The 20,146-nt window shown below is 52.7% G+C and overlaps 1 protein-coding gene across 8 annotated transcripts; it reads right to left on the bottom strand.

Moving 5' to 3' along the window:
- Positions 1–371: 371 nt before the first annotated feature.
- cica (capicua transcriptional repressor a) lies at positions 372–18,155 on the bottom strand. Of its 8 annotated transcripts, none has more exons than XM_067256534.1 (20): positions 18,009–18,155; positions 11,487–15,254; positions 10,109–10,240; positions 9,806–9,959; positions 9,420–9,516; positions 9,088–9,270; positions 8,803–8,935; positions 8,495–8,673; positions 8,152–8,290; positions 7,913–7,980; positions 6,853–7,732; positions 6,279–6,418; positions 5,977–6,134; positions 5,214–5,749; positions 4,757–4,992; positions 4,469–4,629; positions 4,077–4,228; positions 3,850–3,987; positions 3,576–3,701; positions 372–3,356 (listed from the first exon to the last, which is right to left on the bottom strand). In XM_067256534.1, exons 2-20 carry the CDS (start codon positions 15,094–15,096, stop codon positions 3,082–3,084), a joined length of 7,497 nt encoding a protein of 2,498 aa, XP_067112635.1. In that variant the 5' UTR covers positions 15,097–15,254; positions 18,009–18,155; the 3' UTR covers positions 372–3,081. The 8 variants fall into 8 exon arrangements, with proteins under 8 accessions (XP_067112635.1, XP_067112636.1, XP_067112639.1 ...); XM_067256535.1 differs by having other exon boundaries at positions 4,757–4,989; XM_067256538.1 differs by having other exon boundaries at positions 7,291–7,732.
- Positions 18,156–20,146: the final 1,991 nt, after the last annotated feature.

Genomic DNA, 20,146 nt, shown 5'->3' with positions numbered 1-20,146 from the left:
ATGTTATAAATAGAATTCCTCACAAAGGGGTGCAGAGAAATGTAGCCTACAGTAGATTAGGTTAGAGATGGTAACTAGGTACATAATATGGGCCTACCCCATACAGTTTGACCCGTTTCGTTGATATAGTACGTCAGCTGTAGCCTACATTTCAAGGTAATTTGGTAACCCACCCATGTCTTGACAATAGTGTAGTTAAAGACTTGACTGCTTACACCCAGAAGCAAATGAGTCACTGGATGTCTGTAGCCTCTGCTACATGTGTCCTACCGTTTTTTTTTCTTCTTCTCTCTTTTAGCTTCCTAACAACAAACTGTAAGACAAACACCAGATCACCATGACGTTCAGAATAAAGCACAAGCAACAAAGAATATTGTGTTAGGTCTTTAATGTTTTCAATATTTTGTTGTTTTTTTTGTTTAGAAATATTGCACATGGTCAACATGCCTGTTTATGAGCTTACACCCATCTCTCTCATTCTAAAATTCCTTCTCCAAAGTAAGGATAGTTTTTTAAGCACAATCATACGGTGGACACGCATACATGTGTGTGTATTTATGTCTGTGCGTGTGTGTGTGAGTGTGCACATGCATGTATAACGCATGTCAAGTAGACTTTCACCTGTTGGCATTTGAATAACTGATAAATTGTGTTTAATCCTGAATTACCTGACACTATAACAGTCAAGAGAGCATTCAATAGTCTTCGTGTGACCATAGAAACTATATGTAATAAGGTTGATAATGTATTATTGTACGCTGTGTGAGAGAACCAGAAGGGGTCAGTCAACGTCCATACTGTGAATGCATGAGCCCAAACACACACACAAACACACACACCCTCTATATGCACATATTATGGAAATATATATTTTTCACACACACATCCAACTGTTTACACAGAGAAATAAAGATATACCCATATAATAATTACCCCCATTCTTCGCCAAATGCGTGAAGAGGCAAAAGTGCTATTTGAATTTTCTTTGACTTTTAGTAAGTTACATACTCGCCTTCTATAATCTCTTCAATAGTAGATTATTTCTGAGGTTTCCTTTTCTATACACCAGCGTTTCTATAGTGGGTCCACTGTACTGTCAATATCTATGGCACAGACCCAAATAACTTATCACCCATTCAGAAAGTCCTATTGCACCATTACTGGGAGAGAAATAAAGTGACTAAGGGAGGAAGCAGGAAGGAGTGGGAGAGGAGGAAAATGGAGTTGGAGGAGGAAAAGGGGGCTTTAGAGAACACCCCCCTTTGCTGGTCTAGGATGTGTTGTCCCTGATGGAACCCTAACCAGAGCCATCCTGAGCTAAAGAACCATGCTCACCCTGGAACCAGGGTTGAAGGGCACTTTCTAACCACATTGGAGAAACAAAAAGCAAGAGAGAGAGAGGACACGAGGAGGAGGAACAGGGGGGTAGAAGAGGAAGAAGATGAAGAGGGGAAGGAGGATGAGGGAGAAAAGGAGGAAGAGGGAGAGGAAAAAGGGAAGGACAACACGAGGACGACAAGCAAGCCGGACGAGTTGCAAAAGGAGGGAGAAGACAAAGAAGAGGAGGAGGAAGAAGAGGTGGATATGGAAGAGAAAGAGGATGAGGAAAAGGAGGTGGGGAAAGGGTCTCCGAGTGGAAGAATGAGGGAGATTGTTAACACGACAGAACAAGGTTATAATTGTACTAAAAACAATCTCTAAAAACAATACTTTCCTGATTTTTAATTGCAGTCAGAGACCACATGTTGTGCAAACACCTGATTTTGACGTTTAAAAACAAGCACTCCCTGCACCCTCCTTGGTGAGCCTAGTGACAAGTCATGGGAGGAGAGGGGGTGGAACGGCCAAAAATAAACTCCTCATGAGCGGGACCAAAGGCGCTCTCGGTCCCCCTTCTAAACAGTTTATGCTGGAGAAACACCATTTAGAGCCACAAGAGCAACAGGCCACATGAAACATGTTATTTTCACGGCAGAACCACGAGAGAAAGCAACATATCCACTGGGTGAATGATGAAGGAAGGTTGTTTTAAAAATCTAGCTATCTCGCTTTGTTTTGTTGTATGCCAGTTTATTCTCTGAGGGCTGGCCGAGTCTGTGGTTGCCAGTGGCGCGAATCAATCTGGGCCGGCCAATCACGTTGGACAAACCTCCTTGTCTGGTCTTCCCTGTGCTCTGCTAGGGGGAGTCAACTGGTGATTGGTTTCGTTGCTCTGCTTCTTTAGACAGGATCGGTGGCCATGAGGTTGAAACTCCAACACACTGCATCACCTCCAGCCACGGGGAGCTCACCATGTCAGTTGTCATGGCAATGAACAAGGTAATTGATTGGTCAGTCACACTGAGTTACATTTAATCTCTGCGGAGGAGGAAATGGAGGAGGTCGATCCATGTTCAAGTCTCTTTAACATTTTTATACAGTCCATATAACTGTGCAGGCCATTGCAGTGGCTTGGTCAGATGAGATTGGGTTTACTGACTGTGTGTGTGTGAAGTGTGTGCAGAGAGAGGTGTGTGTGTCCAGTTCAGTGCTGTCTTGTTTTGCAGCATAGAGGGGTTGTGGAATTATCATTGGAGGTCAGAGGTTATTAAATCCTGCCCCTCCCCCCACAGGGCTGAATGGGGGGGTGGGGGGTGGGGGTCAAATCAATGGCATCAGAGAGCTGGCATCCTGCATCCTGCCTCTGCACCAGTGACAAAGTGCCGTGTGTGTGGTTCTGGTGACAGCTCTTGGGCATGCCATCCCGTAGTAACAGTCTGATTTACTTGGTGGGAGGTGTGTGTGTGTGTGCGGCTGAGCCTTGTACACGCCAGAGATTGCACCAAGCTGTGTGAGCATGTGTATATCAATATTTGTGTGAATATATGGTGTGTGTTTGAGAGAGAGAGAGAGAAGAAGCCTCTGTGTTAAAATACAAACTACAAATGTGCTGAGTGTAGTGCCAATGTAGCGCTGACGCCACAGGGAGTCCTGTTACCACGCGTACAAGGACATGCTCGGGGTCAACACTCATTCCTCACTTTTTACACAGTCTCTCTCTTTTCTCTCCGCTCCTCCACCTTCTCCCGTCTGGCGGGACCCCTACGCCTCGCTCCTGGGTTCCTCGGGGCTCCGACGTCTCTCCCCTGGCTCCGCCCCGATGTCCTCTCGGGCCTGAGGATTGGCTGAGCCCAGTGCACCAGCGGAGGCAGGGTCGTTGCCGGTTGCTGCAACCCCGGTGGGTCCCCCGAGGTCGGCGGTCCCGGGTGTGGCCGTCTGCATTATTTTCTGCCGGACCTCGCGGATCTTGAGCTGCAGACACACCTTGGTGGGGAAGGTGTCTGAGTAGCGGGCCTGGAAGGCTGCTGTGGCCTGAGCTGGGGTGGGAGGGGTCAACAACAACTTAATGACCATGTGACTGACCTGTTTGAAAGCTGGAACGGACAGGTTTAAAAGCGCAGAAGCGAATGAAAACAAACCAACCATCACTGACAGATCGATGGAAGGTCTCAGGTTGAAGATCACAGGTTGTGTGAAAACACAGTGAACCGTATGAGGCAAAGGGAGCGGGGGGCATGTGGGGCGGGCGGTGTTACCTGAGGGGAAGAAGCCGTGCTCGTGGAACAGCTGCATGACCAGAGCGCGGCGCTGGTCCAGGGTTCTCCTCAGGGAAGAGAAGGGGACCCGGTCCAACTCCCCCAGAACGTCCTCGGTTTCTGCTCCTGGGTGGAGGAGGAGAAGAAGAAGGGAGGAAGGAAGGAAAGAGGGGTCACGTGAGAACAAAAGAAAACGGGAGGAGTGACGGGAAGGACAGAAAAAGGTTCACGTCAACTGAACACTCTTTCAGGGGTCACGGCGTTTCCTACACACCGGCTCTGTCGAAGGTGAAGATCTCCCCCTCACACTTGGTGGTGGCGCTTTTGGGAGTGCTGGGCTCGGAGCTGCAGCTGGACAGACGGCGTGTCTTCCTCCGGGGGGAGCCTGGGTCCTCTGCTGACGAGTCCAGGTCTGGGAAAAGGGAAAGGGTTGCCAGTACAGATCTCCACCTATCTCTCCCTCTCTTCCACCATTCCTCGCTTCCTATCCTCCCCTCTCACCGGTGGAGTTCTTCCTCTTGCGGCGGTAGCTGCCCAGGATGACGCGGGGTGAGGTGGCCAGGCTCTGCAGCGTGGGGGAGGGCAGCACCTCCTCGGGCTTGAACTCGGGCAGCTCGGCAAAGCGCTCCTCAAAGTAGGACCCCGAGAGCACCCTGGGCGCCGCGGCAACGAGGGGAGGGAGAGAGACGGTCGGAACAAAGCACCACACACCAGGACAACCTGTTCAGTTTGTGGATGCAGTTGGACAATGACTTTTTCTACTCTCAGCTAGATAGCTGCCTCTTTCATTAGTCATTTATGGTATCAAGAACACAGCTCGTCATGAATCGTGGTCATAATGAATGCTTCCTGTTTCTCTCTGCTCCTATTGGCTCCCTCATCCTGTCACTCACTTGTCAACTGAGTCAGGGGTCCTCTTGAGTGGCGGTGGGCGGAACTTGATCCTCTTGGCAGAGGGGGCAGGGTCTCGGTCACAGGGAGGTGGCGGCAGAGGAGTGTCCAATCCTGAGGGAGGGGGCAGAGGGGAGCGAGGGAGGGAGTCCCTGGGTCCAGTCTGAGCAGAGAGAGAGAGATAGAAGGTGTGAGAAGAAAGATAAGAGTGCGAGAGCGTTGCATGTCTGCGTGCGGTGCGTGCGAAGGCTCGTGTGTGCACGTGCGGCGTCCGTGTGCGTGCGTCGTACCTCCTTGCTGTTGCCTCCTCTGCTGTCCCCGTCCGGTGTGCTGCGCTCGTCCCTCTCCCTGGGCCTCCCGGCCTCCCAGCTGCCCTCTTCACTCTCCTTCTTCACCTCCCTCTCCCAGCCGCCCTCTCTCTCCCAGTCGCCCCTGGTCTGCTGCTTCTCGCGGGGGGAGTCGTAGTCCTCGCTGGTGTTCTCCTCTTTGATGCGTCGAGGGGCTCCTCTCTCCTCCTTTACACCTGCTGGTGGAGCACACACAGACACACGCACACACAGAGACTGATTAACAACCCAGAGTGGATACAGTTTGAACAAACACAATTACTAACACCCTGTTCTATATCAGGAGACATGCTGCCAGCACGGGAGGAAAACAAGTGACATTACTGACTGATGGGAAACTGTGGGACAAGGACCAGGAAATGGACACGGACGGCCAGTCAGACGCCAAGGTGTTACATACCTGTCGCCTCCACGTCAGTGGTACAGTCGGCCAGGTTCTCCCTCTTTATCTCCCTCTCCTTCCCTCTCTGCCTCTCTCCTGTGTCGTCCTGCCCAGGCTCTGCTTCCCCCAGGAGTGTGTGTGGCATCAGCCCTTGCAGACACACGCTAGCGGGCTGTGCCAGCGCCCCCGGCACACCAGCCAGAGCGGCGGCTGTGGCTACCACCGGCGCCGTCGCCATAGAAACTACTCCAGTCGCCAGAGTGACGTTCGGGGAGGGGTAAATGGCAGTGAGAAACTGGTGATTGGCTCCTGGACCCATGGAGGCGGAGCCGGGAGGTTGTGACGGACAGCTGCCGTTGGCTGACCGGGGAGGGGCTGGGGCTAGCATGGGAGGCTGGCCTGCTACGATTGGCTGAACCAGTGTATGGCCTGCTGGGGCGATGGCAGTGAAGCCCAGCGTTGCCAGGGGAGATGGCAGGTAGGCGGGCTCTGGAGGGGGGGCTTGGACGGTTGCCGTGGAGACCACCCCAGGGGGGGACTGAACATAGGTGATCCTACAGGAGGAGGAGGAGGAGGAGGAAAGGGTCAGCTGATTCATACAATGGGACAGTCCTGCCAGTCAATAACGGACCACGCACATGTCCTGACATCCGAAACACCAAACATGGAAGTGGAGATACAGATTCTCTCATGTTCAACCAGTCGTACATATGCTTCAAGCAGTCCACTGTCTGAGGTCACAGTGAGCGTGTCAGTAGGGGAGGGGGTGCCCTCCTCGTACCTCGTCGCGGGCGAGCTCAGCAGCACTGTCTGAGGCGGGGCGGAGCCCGGCGCCATCAGCGCCGTTGCCATGGAAACAGGGAATGGGTTCCCAGTGTGCACTGCTCCAGTGGGATGGACGTTGGTCTGGACCACTGGCATGGGAGCTATCTGGATTATCTGCTCAAAGTGGGCACACACACACACAGATATATTTACTAAAGTTTAGCCAAGGAAAATGTAATTGTTAAATCACATGGGATATCATAAACAGAACCTCCTATGGTTCTATGTTGTTTGTATGTGACTGATAGTTGTCTAAACCTTGTTTCCTGTCTGGATGCCATTCTGCACAGGAAGGGGCGGGGCCACCAGGGAAATAGGTTGAGGAGGAGTAGAACCTGTTCTCACTGTTGCCATGGGAACCAGCATCTTGCTCTGCAAGACTGGAGACTGTGCTTGGACTGGGAAAGGGTGAAAGAGAGAGAGAGAGACAGAGAGTGAGAGAGAGAGAGAGAGAGAGAGAGAGAGAGAGAGAGAGAGAGAGAGAGAGAGAGAGAGAGAGAGAGCGAAAGGAGGGAGGGATGGATGGAGAGAGGGTAAGGGAGAAAGAGATGGAGACGTTTAAAGCTTTCATTGACCAATGACACTACGATACTCACATACATACAACTGTTCCATAGTAAAGTATGCCAGTCTATTAAACAGTGCACAAAGTATATATTCATATCTGCCTACGTATACATACACATCTGCTACCAACCTGACAGATAAGAACAAAGAGACCGGCGATCAGAACAGAGATGAGCGTCCCTATCATCCACCATGTTTAAAAACATCCTACGTGCCTCCATCATCAACATCAGCCCCGTCAGCCGGCCCCTACTTTCTATCTCACCTCTTGCTGCGGGGCTGACCCCTCCCACTGCTGCCACTGCCCCCGAGTGCACTCCATTGGCCAGGGACACATGGGTGGGCGGGGAGAAGGGCAAGGCGAGGATGCTGGTTGGCTGCTGGGGTAGCTGGGGGGAGGGGCTCTTGGGGTTGCTGCTGGCGGAGAGGGTGGGCAAGATGTACTGGAGCTGTGTGACTGGCTGTTTGGCGCCGGGGGGCGTGAGCGAGGAGGCGGGGAGGAACTGTGGCTGTAGCAGGGGGAGGGGCAAGGTGGAGTGGGAGAGGCTAGGAGCAGTGCAGGAGAGCGGGTGGGGAGGGGTTATCAGCTGAATGGCTGGCTGGGCAGGGAAAGATCCTCCCAGTACAAGGCTGGTGACCAATCCCCCGGGCCCAACCCCGCCTACACTGACCGAATTGGGGGAGGATGAGGACAGGTACCCACCCCCTGCTGTGATTGTCCCGCCTCCTGCTCCTCCAATAAGAAGTGTGGCTTTCTCTTGGGGGAGTGCGCTGAGAGCCACGGGTCCTTCCATTGGCTTGCTGACGATTGGGATGGGCGTGCTGGTTATGGGTCGTACCACATTGGTCACAATGGTGGGGGCCATGGAGACAGCACCCAGCACCTGGTTGATACCATGTCCCAGAGGAGGGGGGGGCAGCGTGTTCAGGACTGACCCAGAGGAGGAGTCAGTCTGCCCCCCTCCTACTTTTCCTCCTCCTCCCGCCGGCTCGACTCCTCTTTTAGATCCTCCCCTCCCTTCCTCCCCTCCCTCCATCCCTTTCTTCCTCTTCTTCTCAGAGCTGTCTGTGCTGCCCCCCGCAGCGCTCTCCTGGGTGGAGGCGGAGAAGGGGAGGGAGGAGTGGACCCCTGTCTGGCTGCCACCCTGGAGGGGATGGGGGATCAAAGACAAGATTTAACTGAACGTCCTAGTGTGCCCTTTACCGGGCGTGCGCAGACACACACACACAGGAAATGTGGGGATATTTGTTCAGTTCTGTCACAGAGAGAGAGAACTGAAACTCGAAAAAAAGGAAGTGAAGTGAAGCAGAACACAGCGCTGTACCTGTCCATCAGGCTCATCCTCCTCACTGTCAGTCACTCTCTCCTTGCACTTCAGGTCTATGGAATCCTCTGGAGGGGAGGGTGGAGGACACAGACAGAACAGCCAGGTCAGGGGTAGGACATTAGAGCAGGGGGAGGGGGGATAGTATGAGAACAGCCAGGTCCTATGGTCACGGTCCCAATGGCAGTGTGACACCTTGGGACCACAAATGACCTATTAGACACAGGAAGTGACCTCACCCATGACATCATCATCCCCTTCTTCTTCACAGATGACCATGCGCTCCTCGTCGCTGGTTACGTCCTCGCTAGTCCTGCGCTGCAACAGAGAGAGGGGAGGGAGACGGCTATGGAATGACCCTGTCCCTTCCTGACACAACTGAGAGAGGAGGGAGAGGGTGTGTGTGTATGAGAGAGAGATTGAGAGAGAAAAGGCGGGTGGAGAAAGGGAAGATCACTTAATGTTCTAAAACCCTTTAAATATCCTCCAACAAAAATGAATGAAAAAGAAAAGCGTCTGGACAGGAATAATGTAAATCCTCTACGTAAACTAAAGAGAGACGACAGCAGCGTCTGAGTCTACCTTCTCCAGGCCTGTCTCTGGCTCCTGTCTCTCCAGGTTGTGAACTGCGCTCTGGGAGAAAGCTCGGGGGCGTGGCACCTGGCCTCCGTAGAGGCCGCCCACTCGCCGCTCAGCCCCACCACCGGCCCAGCCTGAGGCCACGGCCTTTCCCTCTGACGCCTGGGATACAGGAGGGGGCTCTGGGGAGGAGGAGGAGAGGAGGAGGAGGAGAAAGGGGGTACATGGAAGAGGTGAAACATGAATCCTACTACAGTCTTTCCAAACATTGTGTGTACACAGAGAAGTTGTGACGAAACACAAACACACACCTGTGCTTTCAGACATGCTCCTCTCGCGGGCCTCCTTGGCCCCCGGGGTGCCCCGCCCCTCAGACAGAGACTTCCTCCTGTCCTTGTTACACCACTTCCAGTCTGGGTGAGCCCTGAAATGGGCCTCCTTCACCTGAGAGAGCGACAGAGATAAATACAGAGAAAGACAGAGAGAGAGAGCAACAGAGAGTGATAAGAGAGAGAGGGCGAGACAGAGAGGGTACATATTCAAGCACACATCTACTGGACATCCCATGTGCATTCGGCTAGAGGGGCGTGTCCTACCTGGAAGGCCAGGTCGTGGTACTTCTGCTTCTCGTTGGGCCCCAGGGCGTACCACCACTCCCCCAGGATCTTGCTGACCGTGCGGTTGTCCTGGTTGGGGTGCCGCTGGTGGACCAGAGCGCGGTGGCGCTTGCTGAAGATCATGAACGCGTTCATTGGCCGCCGAATGTGGTCCTTTTCCCTCTGAGGGGTGGAGAGAGAGACAGAGAGAGGGGGAGAGAGAGGGGCAGAAAAAAGGCAGGCCTGCATTAGAATAAAGGACACGCGGAAAAGACAGAGGGATGGAAAGTCGGATGTAGGATGGAGTGATGTCTCTCTCGGGGAGGACTGACCTTCCTGTCTCCGTCTTTGGGCAGCGCACTCAAGGACTGTGTTCTGCGCTTCATAGGACCAGTAGAGGACGGAGGTTCTGACACACTTGGGAAGAACCTGCAGGGTCAGTTTTCCTCTCATAAATCATGTCCCAGTTGGGTCAGATTGTTTAAAAAATTATTGAAATGCAAGATTAGAAAGTAAACATCCGTGACTGTACAGATTTTCTGCAGCATCTATGGACTATAAGACTTACTGTGTTCATTGTCTGGCAAGAAGACAAGAATTATTCTATTCAAAACCATAAAACCTTAGATTTTGTACTTTCTACTGCATTTTGGGTACGTTGTCCTTGGGTGTCTAGAAAGTAGGCAGACAGATAATCGCTGTCATCATCTTTACTCACGGGTCATCTGCGTCACTCTCTGTCTCGCTGTCAGCTATGCCCCTCTCTGCTGGTTGGCTGTCGCTTGCGGGAGGCGGGCATGAGGGAGATCCCCGCTCTGTGTCTGGTGGAGCCGCCTGCCCATCACCCACCAGGGCCACGGCACAACGAGGCTCTGGAAAGACAAAACCCAGACATCTCAGCTGGTTTGCAGTACAAAGTAAATGCCACATAGTCAACTAGGAATACAATAGGTAAAACTGTTAACTAGCAATACTATTCAACTTGAGAGGAAAAATGTAGTGAACAAGGGGCGAGACTCACCTTTGCTTTGATTGACAAGCTCTTGGCTATCAGCAGGGTGGGCAGAAGCAGCCGATTGGCTGGGCTCCAGGAAAGGAACCAATGAATGCCAGGGGAACACAGGGACTGACCGGGGCTCCACATTGGTCCAAACTGTGGGAGGAGTAGAAAAGGAGGGAGAAAGGGGGAAGAATCCTGTCAATGTGGAATAGATAAAGGACATTGATTTGTTTCGGGTCCAGTTACACAAGAATATAAACTTCTCCATTGGCTGAGCAGTTGGAGGAGAAGAGCTGTCAGGCTGGTTCTCAGCAGTCTGGGTCTTAGGCTGGATGGCTGATACAATCAGAAAAGCATAGTAGGAAGCCTGTTTCCTTGTTGGAGGACCCAAGCGAGTGTGTGTTTACAGGCTGATCTGACAGGCTGGTTCTCAGAAGTGTGCGTTTGAGGTCTGCGTGAAGTCCCCAGGCCGACCCATCCACCCCTCCCTGGCCATCATGTGATCATGCGGGAGTTTGTTATTCCATACACACACCAGACTAGACCGCACGTCTAGACAGACACGAGGCCATGAACCCACGACCTCTCTGTATCTCTTCTGTCTCCATCCCTTTCTTTCTAGCCCTCTTCCTCTGCCCTCTCCACAGCATCACACCCTATCAAGCATCGAAGAGCAAACTGGAGGCATTCCGTCCTCTGTCATTTGCGGTCGTTAACGGGTATGAATATGCATGAGCTATTTTCACCCTTCAAAGGAGTTTGCCTGAAGTGAGAGGTGTTGGAGACAAGTATGATATATCAGCGTTAGATTTAGCATAACTTCACGCTTTACTGCACTCCCAGCCAGATGGAGTATCTATGACAACACTGCAAAACCAGGACTCCTTTTCAGTTGATTAGGATGAAAAACAAACACGTGACATGGCGTTTCTGTGTGTGTTCGTCTACTTATTATTGTCCTCCTCGAGTCTTACATGTCTAGACATGTCTATATATACTCCCTTTAAAGTTTCAGTGAAACTCTAGCGAGCACAATGACCAAGAACTTGCACTCTATAACCCTACCCAACAGACACACACACACACACTTACACACAGCAACATCACACCTTAAGCTCCAGTTTATTCTATCTCCTCTAAATCAAATCAAATCAAGATCTTTAGGTACTTTTTTTGTAGCAGCCCACACATGGGCAGCTTCCGGCTCAGAAAAAGCGAAGCAGCAACATTAACGCTTCACTAAAGAGCGTGCTTGTCAGAGGGTTAGGTCTGGAGTCTTCTTTCCATCCGGCAAACATGAAACCAATCTATCAGCCATCTATGTTTTAATTATCAATGACTATATAAATGAATGAATAAATTGGTCCATTCATTTAACCCTCCATGTATCTCCTCTCACCTGTGCCCGGGCGTCCCATGATGATGTCCTTGCGAGGGGCGGGATGAGGTGACTCAGCGGGCAGGATGAGGGGCAGCAGAGCCGTGGGGGAGGGGTGGCATGCCACCGGCTGGGGAAGCACCCCCCCAATGCCATCTTGGTGCCCCCCTGACTTCCTGTCTCTCTCCCTGCCCCCGGTGCCGGAGAGGGCGGAGCCTGCCATGGAGCCGCTGGAGGCGGGGCTGGAGTGGGAGGTCGCAGGCGTGAGTGACTGGGAGGAGGTGACGAGGACCAGCGTGGAGGTGGGGTTTCGGAGGAGCACGGCGCCGTTGGTGGCGGCGCCGTTGATGGGGACGGGCGCCTGAAGGCCGGAGGACAGGTGGGGGGGCTGGCTCAGCTCGCGGCTCCGTCGCTCCCTCCTCGCCAGGGGGCCGTCGGAGAACTTAGCCAGGGGGACGTCCGGGTTCCTGACGATGACGGGGGAGTCCCGGAGGGGCACGAGGCGACGGGGGCTGGGCTCCTGTGGGAGGGGCGAGGGCGGAGTGGGGGACACCAGCATGGGAGGGGGGGTGGAGGCGGCGGAGGAGGGGGGGCGGCTGGTGGCACTGCGGGGACGGGGGAAGGAGAGGGAGGAAGGGGTGGTGGGCTGGCTCTGGGGGGAGAGGACGTGGAAGGCCTCGCTGCCCACCAGCGCCCCCAGCTGGTCTGGCTTGGCGTAGTCCTGGGACACGGGCAGGGGCGGAGGGGGAGCGTCCAGCTTGCGCTTGCTGGGGCTCATGGGCACTGTGAAGGTAAGGTTGGTCTGGAAGGTGGGCACGATGCCCGACAGGTGACGCTCGCGGTCCGAGCCGGGGGTGCCCATCTTGGTGCCGCTGAGGTGGCGGTGACGCCTCGGGGTAAGGGAGGGCGGAGCAGCGATGGGGCTGAAGGTGGCAGGGCGGAAGCCAAAGAGAGGGGAAGGGGAGGGCGAGGGGGTGGGGGAGAATGGCGACTGGTTGGATATGGGGGAGAAGGGGGTCCCGGAGCGAGAGCTTCCCAGGGAAACCAACATGGTCGCCGCCTCGCACTCGTCAAAGTCGAAGCGAGACAGGTCCTGGGGCAGGAGGGAGGGGAGGACGAGGCGGGGCCTGGAGTCTCCACCCCTGCTGCTGGCCTCGCTGCTGTCCCTCGACGTCTCGTCCCAGTCAAACTCGGAGCTGGTCCTGCCCCCTCCGAGCCGCAGGTCTGAGGGGGTGAGGGTGCCGGTGCTGCTGGCCCCGCCGCGGTCGCGGACCCCCCCTCCGCTGGCCTCCATCTCCTTGGTCCTCATGGAGAGGTGTCTGGAGCAGTAGCCCCGGCGCTGGGACTCCTTGGAGCAGCCCTCGCGGGAGCACAGGCGCCTCCACTGTTTGCCGTTGAACTTCTTGCGGATGCCCGTGGGCGTGCACACAACGTCGCCCTTCTTGTACTTCTGCTGGGCGGCCGTCAGAGGTGTCCGGGAGCGCGAAGACGACCCCGACCCCGCCCCCCCGCCGGAGGCCGAGGGAGTCTTCTCCTGGGAGGGTCTGGAGGAGGAGGAGGAGGAGGAGGAGGAAATAGGGGGGAGAGGGGGGAGCTGGGGGGTAGAGATGACCCCCATTCCCACCGTGGCAGAATCCAGGCCTAGAAGCACTGGGGAGGGAGGGGGGTGCGGGTTGAGGGCCAGGTGGGGGCCCAGGGGAGTCCCGATGCCTCGCACCACAGAGAGGTGGGGGCTGAGGTAGCCTGGGGGGGGCTTGGAGAGGATGGGTCGGTGCTGGGACACCCCCATGACCTTGGCGCTTGGTATGGTTGCCCCAATTGGCACCATGCTGAAGTGGGACACCTCCATGTCTTCTTCGGGGGTGAGAGGAAGGAAGGGATGGTGTTTGGGCCTCTCTCGCTCCCTCTCTCTCTCCTGTTTCCTCTGGATGTCCCTCTCTCTCTCCAGGTCCCTGTCCCAGTCTCTGGCGGGCCCCAGGCTGAGCACAGAGGCGGGGGTCACAGGGGAGCTGACGGTGGAGGAGGAGGAGGAAGGCGGAGCTGTGGCAGGGTAGGAAAGCCCGCCACGCCCCAACACAGACCCCATGCCCGGCGCCATCCCTCGACTCAGACGACACAGCTCCTGCTCCACGTCCATCTCCTCCCTGTCCTCCCTCTCCATCCCCCTCTCTCCGTCGCCCTCCGGCCCTGTTTCCCCGCCCCCGGGCAGGTCCAGGTCCCAGGGGGGCACCAGCAGACGCAGGCTCTGTCGGGAGACCCACACGGCCTGCGTGGTGCCCGCGGCGGCCCTACTGACCCCGTCCTCGCCACCGGAGGGCGCTCTCCTGTCCTCGCACAGCAGCACGCGGTAGGGGTATGCCACGGCGGGGTGGCTGTCCACCTGGGTGATCACACCCTCCCGGTACCACTGCCTCTGCGGCTCGCCGAGGTCCTCAGCGGCCCCGCTTCCGAATGGAACGCACACGCCAGTGCCGATGGCTACGGGCTGGGAGCCTGGGGGCGGGGCATCCAGGACGATGTCTACAGGCTCCTCTCGCGGGCCCTCGCAGAACGGGTAGCGGCACAGGCCCTTCTCGCCATTCAGCTGAACCTCCAGGCTGCCATGCTCGCCGCTCACCCTCCGCACGACGCCCGCTCGGAACACGAAGTCCATGGCGGCCTCGCCCTCCCCCCTCCGCCGCTCCACCTCATCGCCCGTCTCCCCTGCCTTCGCGCACGCCTGCCGAGCCAAGACGCGTTGGTTCTTCAGCCCCTTGGCCAGGGTCTCGGCCAGGGCCTCTGGCAGGCTCCGGGGGGCATGCATGAGTGTGTGAGCCCCGGGGGCGGGCCCTGGGGGTGTGTGTTGGGGGCGTATGTCGGCGGGGTGGGGCCGCGGGTCACTGACCTCCAGGTCGGCAGAGTGCTCGCTGGCCGTGTCCGTGGAGGAGCATCGCACCACAGGGCTGGGGGGGGGCGCCTCTCGCTCCCTGTCTGCCCCTCTCCCCCTCTCCAGGGCTGGGAGGTCAGAGGCAATGCCCTGAGGGACTCTGCTGAGGATGGGGTATTCCTCTCCTGCCCCCCTGCTGTCTCTGCACTGTACCCCACTCTCTCCTGTCATCGAAGCCGAACCTGAGGAGGAGGATGACGACGAGGATGATGAAGACTGTCGGCCCACCATACTGCCGTGGACTCCACCCACAGTGCTGCCGGTGCTGTTCTGCTGCAGGGGTGGCGTGCTGGGGTTGCCGACGGCGATGGCACAGTGCTCCGACGTGTACTTCTTCTTGGGAACGCGGGCCTTGAAGGTGGCGGTCTTGCGGCTGGAGGCGGGGTTAGGGCTGTTGTTGGCGCTAGCCGTGCTGCTACCGCCACTGCTGCTGTCGTTGTGTGTTCCCAGGGTCCTTGGATGCTCCTCGGACACATTCCCACACTCCTCTCGGTGGGCATGGCCCATGGACTGCGACAAAATAGGCTCCTCCTGAGAGGAATCTGGGGAGGTGTGGCCCCTGGGGGAGGGTGCATGGTCTCTGTTTTCGTCCGAGTCTCTCTTCTCGCCCCCGTCCAGGCTGTCGCCCCCCACCCCTCTCCTCTTCCCCCCCTTGGCCCTGGTGGAGGGCGGGGAGCGCCTGCCTTGACTCTTGATGGGCTTCATGTTGTCATCTGATTGGTCAGCCCGGTGGTTGGTTGTTTACCGGGACACTGACGGTGTCTCTTTCTTTACTTTTCTTCTCTCCTTGCCCCTCTCTTCTGTCTCATCCCGTACTTTATTCTTATTCAGTTATCTTCGCTCTCTCCTTTCCCATACACACCCTGATAGAAGATGACAATGAAAAGGATTAACTTCTTCAAAACAACATAAATCCCAAAGTTAACATAAACCCCAAAATCTGAATATATGTTCAAACTGAAAGATTTGCTCAGTAATTTGTTTGCTTACAAATTTCACAATTTCAGAGTTAAAGTAATGGACTTTATCCCTTACAAAATTATTACACCTCAGTAGTAACTAAACATTTCACAGTATGACAGTCCAGTCCATTTAATATGATACGTAAAAATAACACGTTCCCAATATATCAGTGTAAAAACCTCCAGCTGGATAGTAGAACATGGTAACACTGGAAAACATAACGTCTAGAATAGCAGTGTACACACTTCGGGACACTTGCCCAGACTAGTCTAAGCACTTATCCACACACACACGCGCTAGGAGGAGGAGGTGGGGGAATTCCTAGTTCACTGGCATTTCTAGAGCACTCTCTCTCTCTCTCTCTCGCGCTTTTCTCACTCACTCTCCTTCGATCTCTCTTCCCCTCCCACTACCACACCCCCACCCGTAGTGACCTTTATCTGTTTTATAGCTCAGCCAATCCGCCCCTACAATCAGCACGGCTATTTCCTGTTATGCGCTATTAGCTAACTTCCTGCTTCTCCATGTCTCGCTTCTCATCCTCTCTCTTTCTCTCCAGTCTGTGATTTCCTTATGTCGCTAGGAAGCCACTGCTAGCCTTCCTCATGAAAGAGGATGAAGATGTTGCTGACTTGCGCAAAGAACAAGCCAGCCAAAGCAAACCACTTTGTTTGTTTTCTTATTAGTAGGTAGTAGTAAGGGTAGGTCTAGTTTACTGAGTGGATAAGATGGCTCATTTACTCTAATACTGAGTTTCCATCCTGCTTGGAGTTTCAGTAAGATGCCACAACACCACATCATGATTCATGACACTACAACATGACTTGTCAGCAAATAAGGTATCCACATTCTCGAAATCGAACAAAGCACACACATGACCACATAGGTTCAAGAAAGAACTTGAAATAGCACAAAGTAATGTGCTCTCGATCAAAGAAACTGAATACATTCTTCACTGAGCTGAATATCTTATCAAAATGTGTGAGTTTGCCTGTTCATGCAAGTCAGTGTTTACTGAAAGTGGCAGCCTTCAAATGCTAGTCACATCACTATTGAATGTATGGCATTCTTTTTCATATCTGTCTGACTAGGCATCTCCGTAACTACTCTTCACCACACCCACACATATTCACAACCTTGCTTGATAAGGAAGGCTATACGCCTAGTCGGTATCAGTATGCAGCCTATTCCTGTAGGCCTACATGTAAATGTTATTTAGGAGGTATGATGAGATTGTATTCACAGAACAGCTATCATAAAGAAATGAACTGACACACTTTCTCAAGCTAAAAGGATCCCCATTGTTGTCTTATAAGTGCATTGTGTTCCTCAGTCATTGTGAAAGAATACGATAACGTTAAATACAATGCAGCTGTTCTTACATAAACTTAATGAGATATAGTTCAGAAAAATAATTTGTTTTTTAGCCTTGTTGCGTATTCTAGAGCTGGTCTGAGTGAGTGTGTTATAACATGGTCACTAAAGTACATTTCTGGCCTGTGTCTACGCGCTGATCCCGATGTGTACATAATGCTAACGAGTAGCCTACTGTAGTATTGAATGATGTTGTAGGCCTATGCTAACAACTACTTTATAGTTCGTACAGCACAAAGTGCATCGCTGACAACGTGAACCGGCTTTTGAACAAACGCAAACAACCTATCCCATGAAATATCAGGGTTTACAATACCTTAAAACTAGGTTATATAACAGTTATATAGTAATAGGCTACAACAACGATGTCAAGAAAGCCGACTGTCTGAGTTGAGCTGCATAGTACCGTATGTGTCAACCTCCCGTATTGGTCGTAGTGTTTTGGAGATTACAATCTGCTTACTACAGAACAGGGCCCTCCGGTCCGTGACGCAGGCCTAACTACTCCAAGGCCGCTTGTAAAATATTTAGTCAATAAACATTATCGGAGAAATCATGCCTTTCTAGACAAGTTTACGGTACGATAGGCCTGTATGAGCACATCTTGCGCTGACACGTAGTTCATTTTCACTAAAAGTACGATCATTAATAGGCAACAGCTAAGGCAACTTGAACAATCCGACTGTAGACTGAGAACAAAGTAAATAGTTGGAAAATCTAAAGTGACAGTCCTCTTAACGTGGAGCTCGAGACTAGGCGCAACTTTATACAAATTCTCCTGGCGCGTGTAAATTTGTTACATTTTACATTAAGTTACAAAAGTAAGAATTGTACCATCAAAACAAGGCCCGCAAGGCATGGGAATGATAGATTCGGCAACCTACATTTGAATCACGAGAAGAATCGAATAGAAATGACAACTGGACGTAGGAGTAAGGTGTGAAAAGCCGTTGGCCTAAAGCTTCCTAACGCAACGAGCGAAAACAGTTCTAGGAAGTCTAATGGTTATGGCGATGAATATTTTCAAGGGAAAAAGTTTGTAAGCTTACTAGTCCACATAACCACTCGTACCGCTCCCTTTTCAATGAACCACCGTGTCCAATCGTTCCTTTAATTCTCTTTGCAGAATACTATGAACTAGTGAATAACATTATAATAACGATTATTTATAGCTGACCTGTGAGGCAAACGTCTAACAACGTAGCATGCTCAACAAAGCAGAAACGTCTACTGCAGTAGGCTACTGCAGAAGAAATGTTTATAGGATGCAGGCTACTCACCCGAACAGTTATTTTATATGTAGGTCAGACATCAATTGAGTCAGTAGGAAATCGTACAGAATAGGTTGTAGTCCGCGGTTGACGATTAACGTGCTGTCATTTCCCTCGGCAAAGCAACTTAAAAGGAGGAAAACTACTGCTTTTTCATTCTACACTACAGTCTCAAAATGGTGAATGAAGCACAGAGCCTTGACAACTAGTCCGAGTAGCCAATCAGAGAACACGAATTGGTACAGTAGCCAATAATATCCCTGAGACAAACTCTACGGGAGGAGCTACACGCCAAAGTAAATTTGATGGACACCGCATGCAGTCAAATCATACTGTGGGAAAACATGGAACAGCTGTTTAGGAGCTGCTCTGCAGTATCCAATAGAAGTGTCTGCAACAAGAGGTAGGCGGGGAAATGAAAGAAAAATGGATCTGCTTGTTTCCCATCTACAAACTCGCAGAGATAGTGACAGATATGTAAACAGGTGCTTTCAGACGGGTGATTTGGGAGATGCCGTCTTGTCAACTCTTGGGTTAGCGGTTGTTGTAACGTAGGGATACCTTTGGCGAGAACAACTGTAAACCTGTAGCTTACATCAGAGCTAGCACAAAGACGATTCATAAATCAGCAGGTGAAAAGGGGAGGGGATGAACATGTTTTAACTAAATATGACAGTTGAGTTTGGTATTGACAGGTCTAAAACGCGTGTCTGTTATTCTCGTGTGAAATGTATCTTTGCCTATGTTAACTGTCTTCATATTATTTTTTTATGTACATTAAATCAGGCAATCCACAGAAGTCCTCGAGTTGTGCTTGACGTAAGCGCAGGCTAGAGCCCGCCTCCCCGTTCCAACCTGAGCAGACTTTTAAGCTAACGTCACCAAATCATCTCGTGATTGGCCAAGTGATAGAGGGTCTCTAGGCCAATGACCAAGTAGTGCGATGAGGTCATCGTGCTTGTTGCCATCAGCTGAGCCAAACAGGAAGGGTCGAGAGTCTTAACCTCGGATTACTGTTCCTGAGGGACTGACCCACTTATACATTCCTCTACTGTTTGTAACTCAGATAGGTAGTCAATTTCATATGGCTCTATGAGAGTGTGAAGATGTTTTTGTTGCAGTGCGACATACATTCATTTGCACAGGCTCACAGATGTTCCCAGTCTGTACACAGATGGCGAGTGATCTGGGTTTCGCTGCTGCAGCACTGCAGGCTTTTCACGCAGCCACCAGAGTTTGAACATGCTACGGCGTTACGCAACATGTACGTGTAATTCCACACACACACACTACTGGGTGCCCTAGTGTACACACATTCTCCCAGGCGGAGAGGCAGCCACCCACTTGATGTATCGTTTCAGGCTCGGCGCTCCTCACACACACAAATGTAAACTGTTTGTAACAGGCATCTACATTTTTTTTTCGTGGCACACGCCCACCCCGCCAGCTCCACGCCCTGAGAGTAGCGTACTGCAGTCTCCGAGAGCCCTCCTCATTCGTGCGCCGTGTCTAGCAAATCAAACAAATGCAGGACAACTGATGAGGAGAGGCGCAGTGTTGAGGAGAGATTTCATCATCTGTACTCACACACACACAGCTAGAGAGCTGAAGCACTATGAGACTGAGCGCACAGTCCAGCGACTACACACACTGTAGGACAAAAACATTACACAAACGCATTCAGCTTGCCGCAACTTCCATCGCTCAGTGATCCCACAACCTTGGATGTTTGTGTCTGTGTGTGAGAGAAATATGAATATGAATGATTCGAGTGCATAAACGATACGTCTGTGTGTGTGTGTGTGTGTGTGTGAAATGTCTATCCACGTGGCACATCCTCAGAGTGAACATGTACAGACATGCAGTCTAGAGATCCAATGGTAACTGTGAGAAACAGCTCAGTGTCCACTCTTCACATGACACACAGTAATGAATCCCAATTACTGGTATAGGGCTCGCACACATGTACACCAGGTCAATCTCTCTCCCCAAATACACACACACACACACACACTGTTGCTTGGTCAGACTTAGCAACCCTTGCACACTGGAAGAACATTGCATGACTGTACATACGCACAGACGGTATCTGTCAGAGATCCACATGTCACATTGACACACACACAAAGTGGCTTAAAGGCTTTTGA

Source organism: Osmerus mordax, chromosome 18 (genome assembly GCF_038355195.1).
Source record: "Osmerus mordax isolate fOsmMor3 chromosome 18, fOsmMor3.pri, whole genome shotgun sequence".
NCBI lineage: Eukaryota > Metazoa > Chordata > Actinopteri > Osmeriformes > Osmeridae > Osmerus > Osmerus mordax.
Note: the sequence above shows the minus strand (reverse complement) of the source record. Positions and strands in the feature narration are given on the sequence as shown.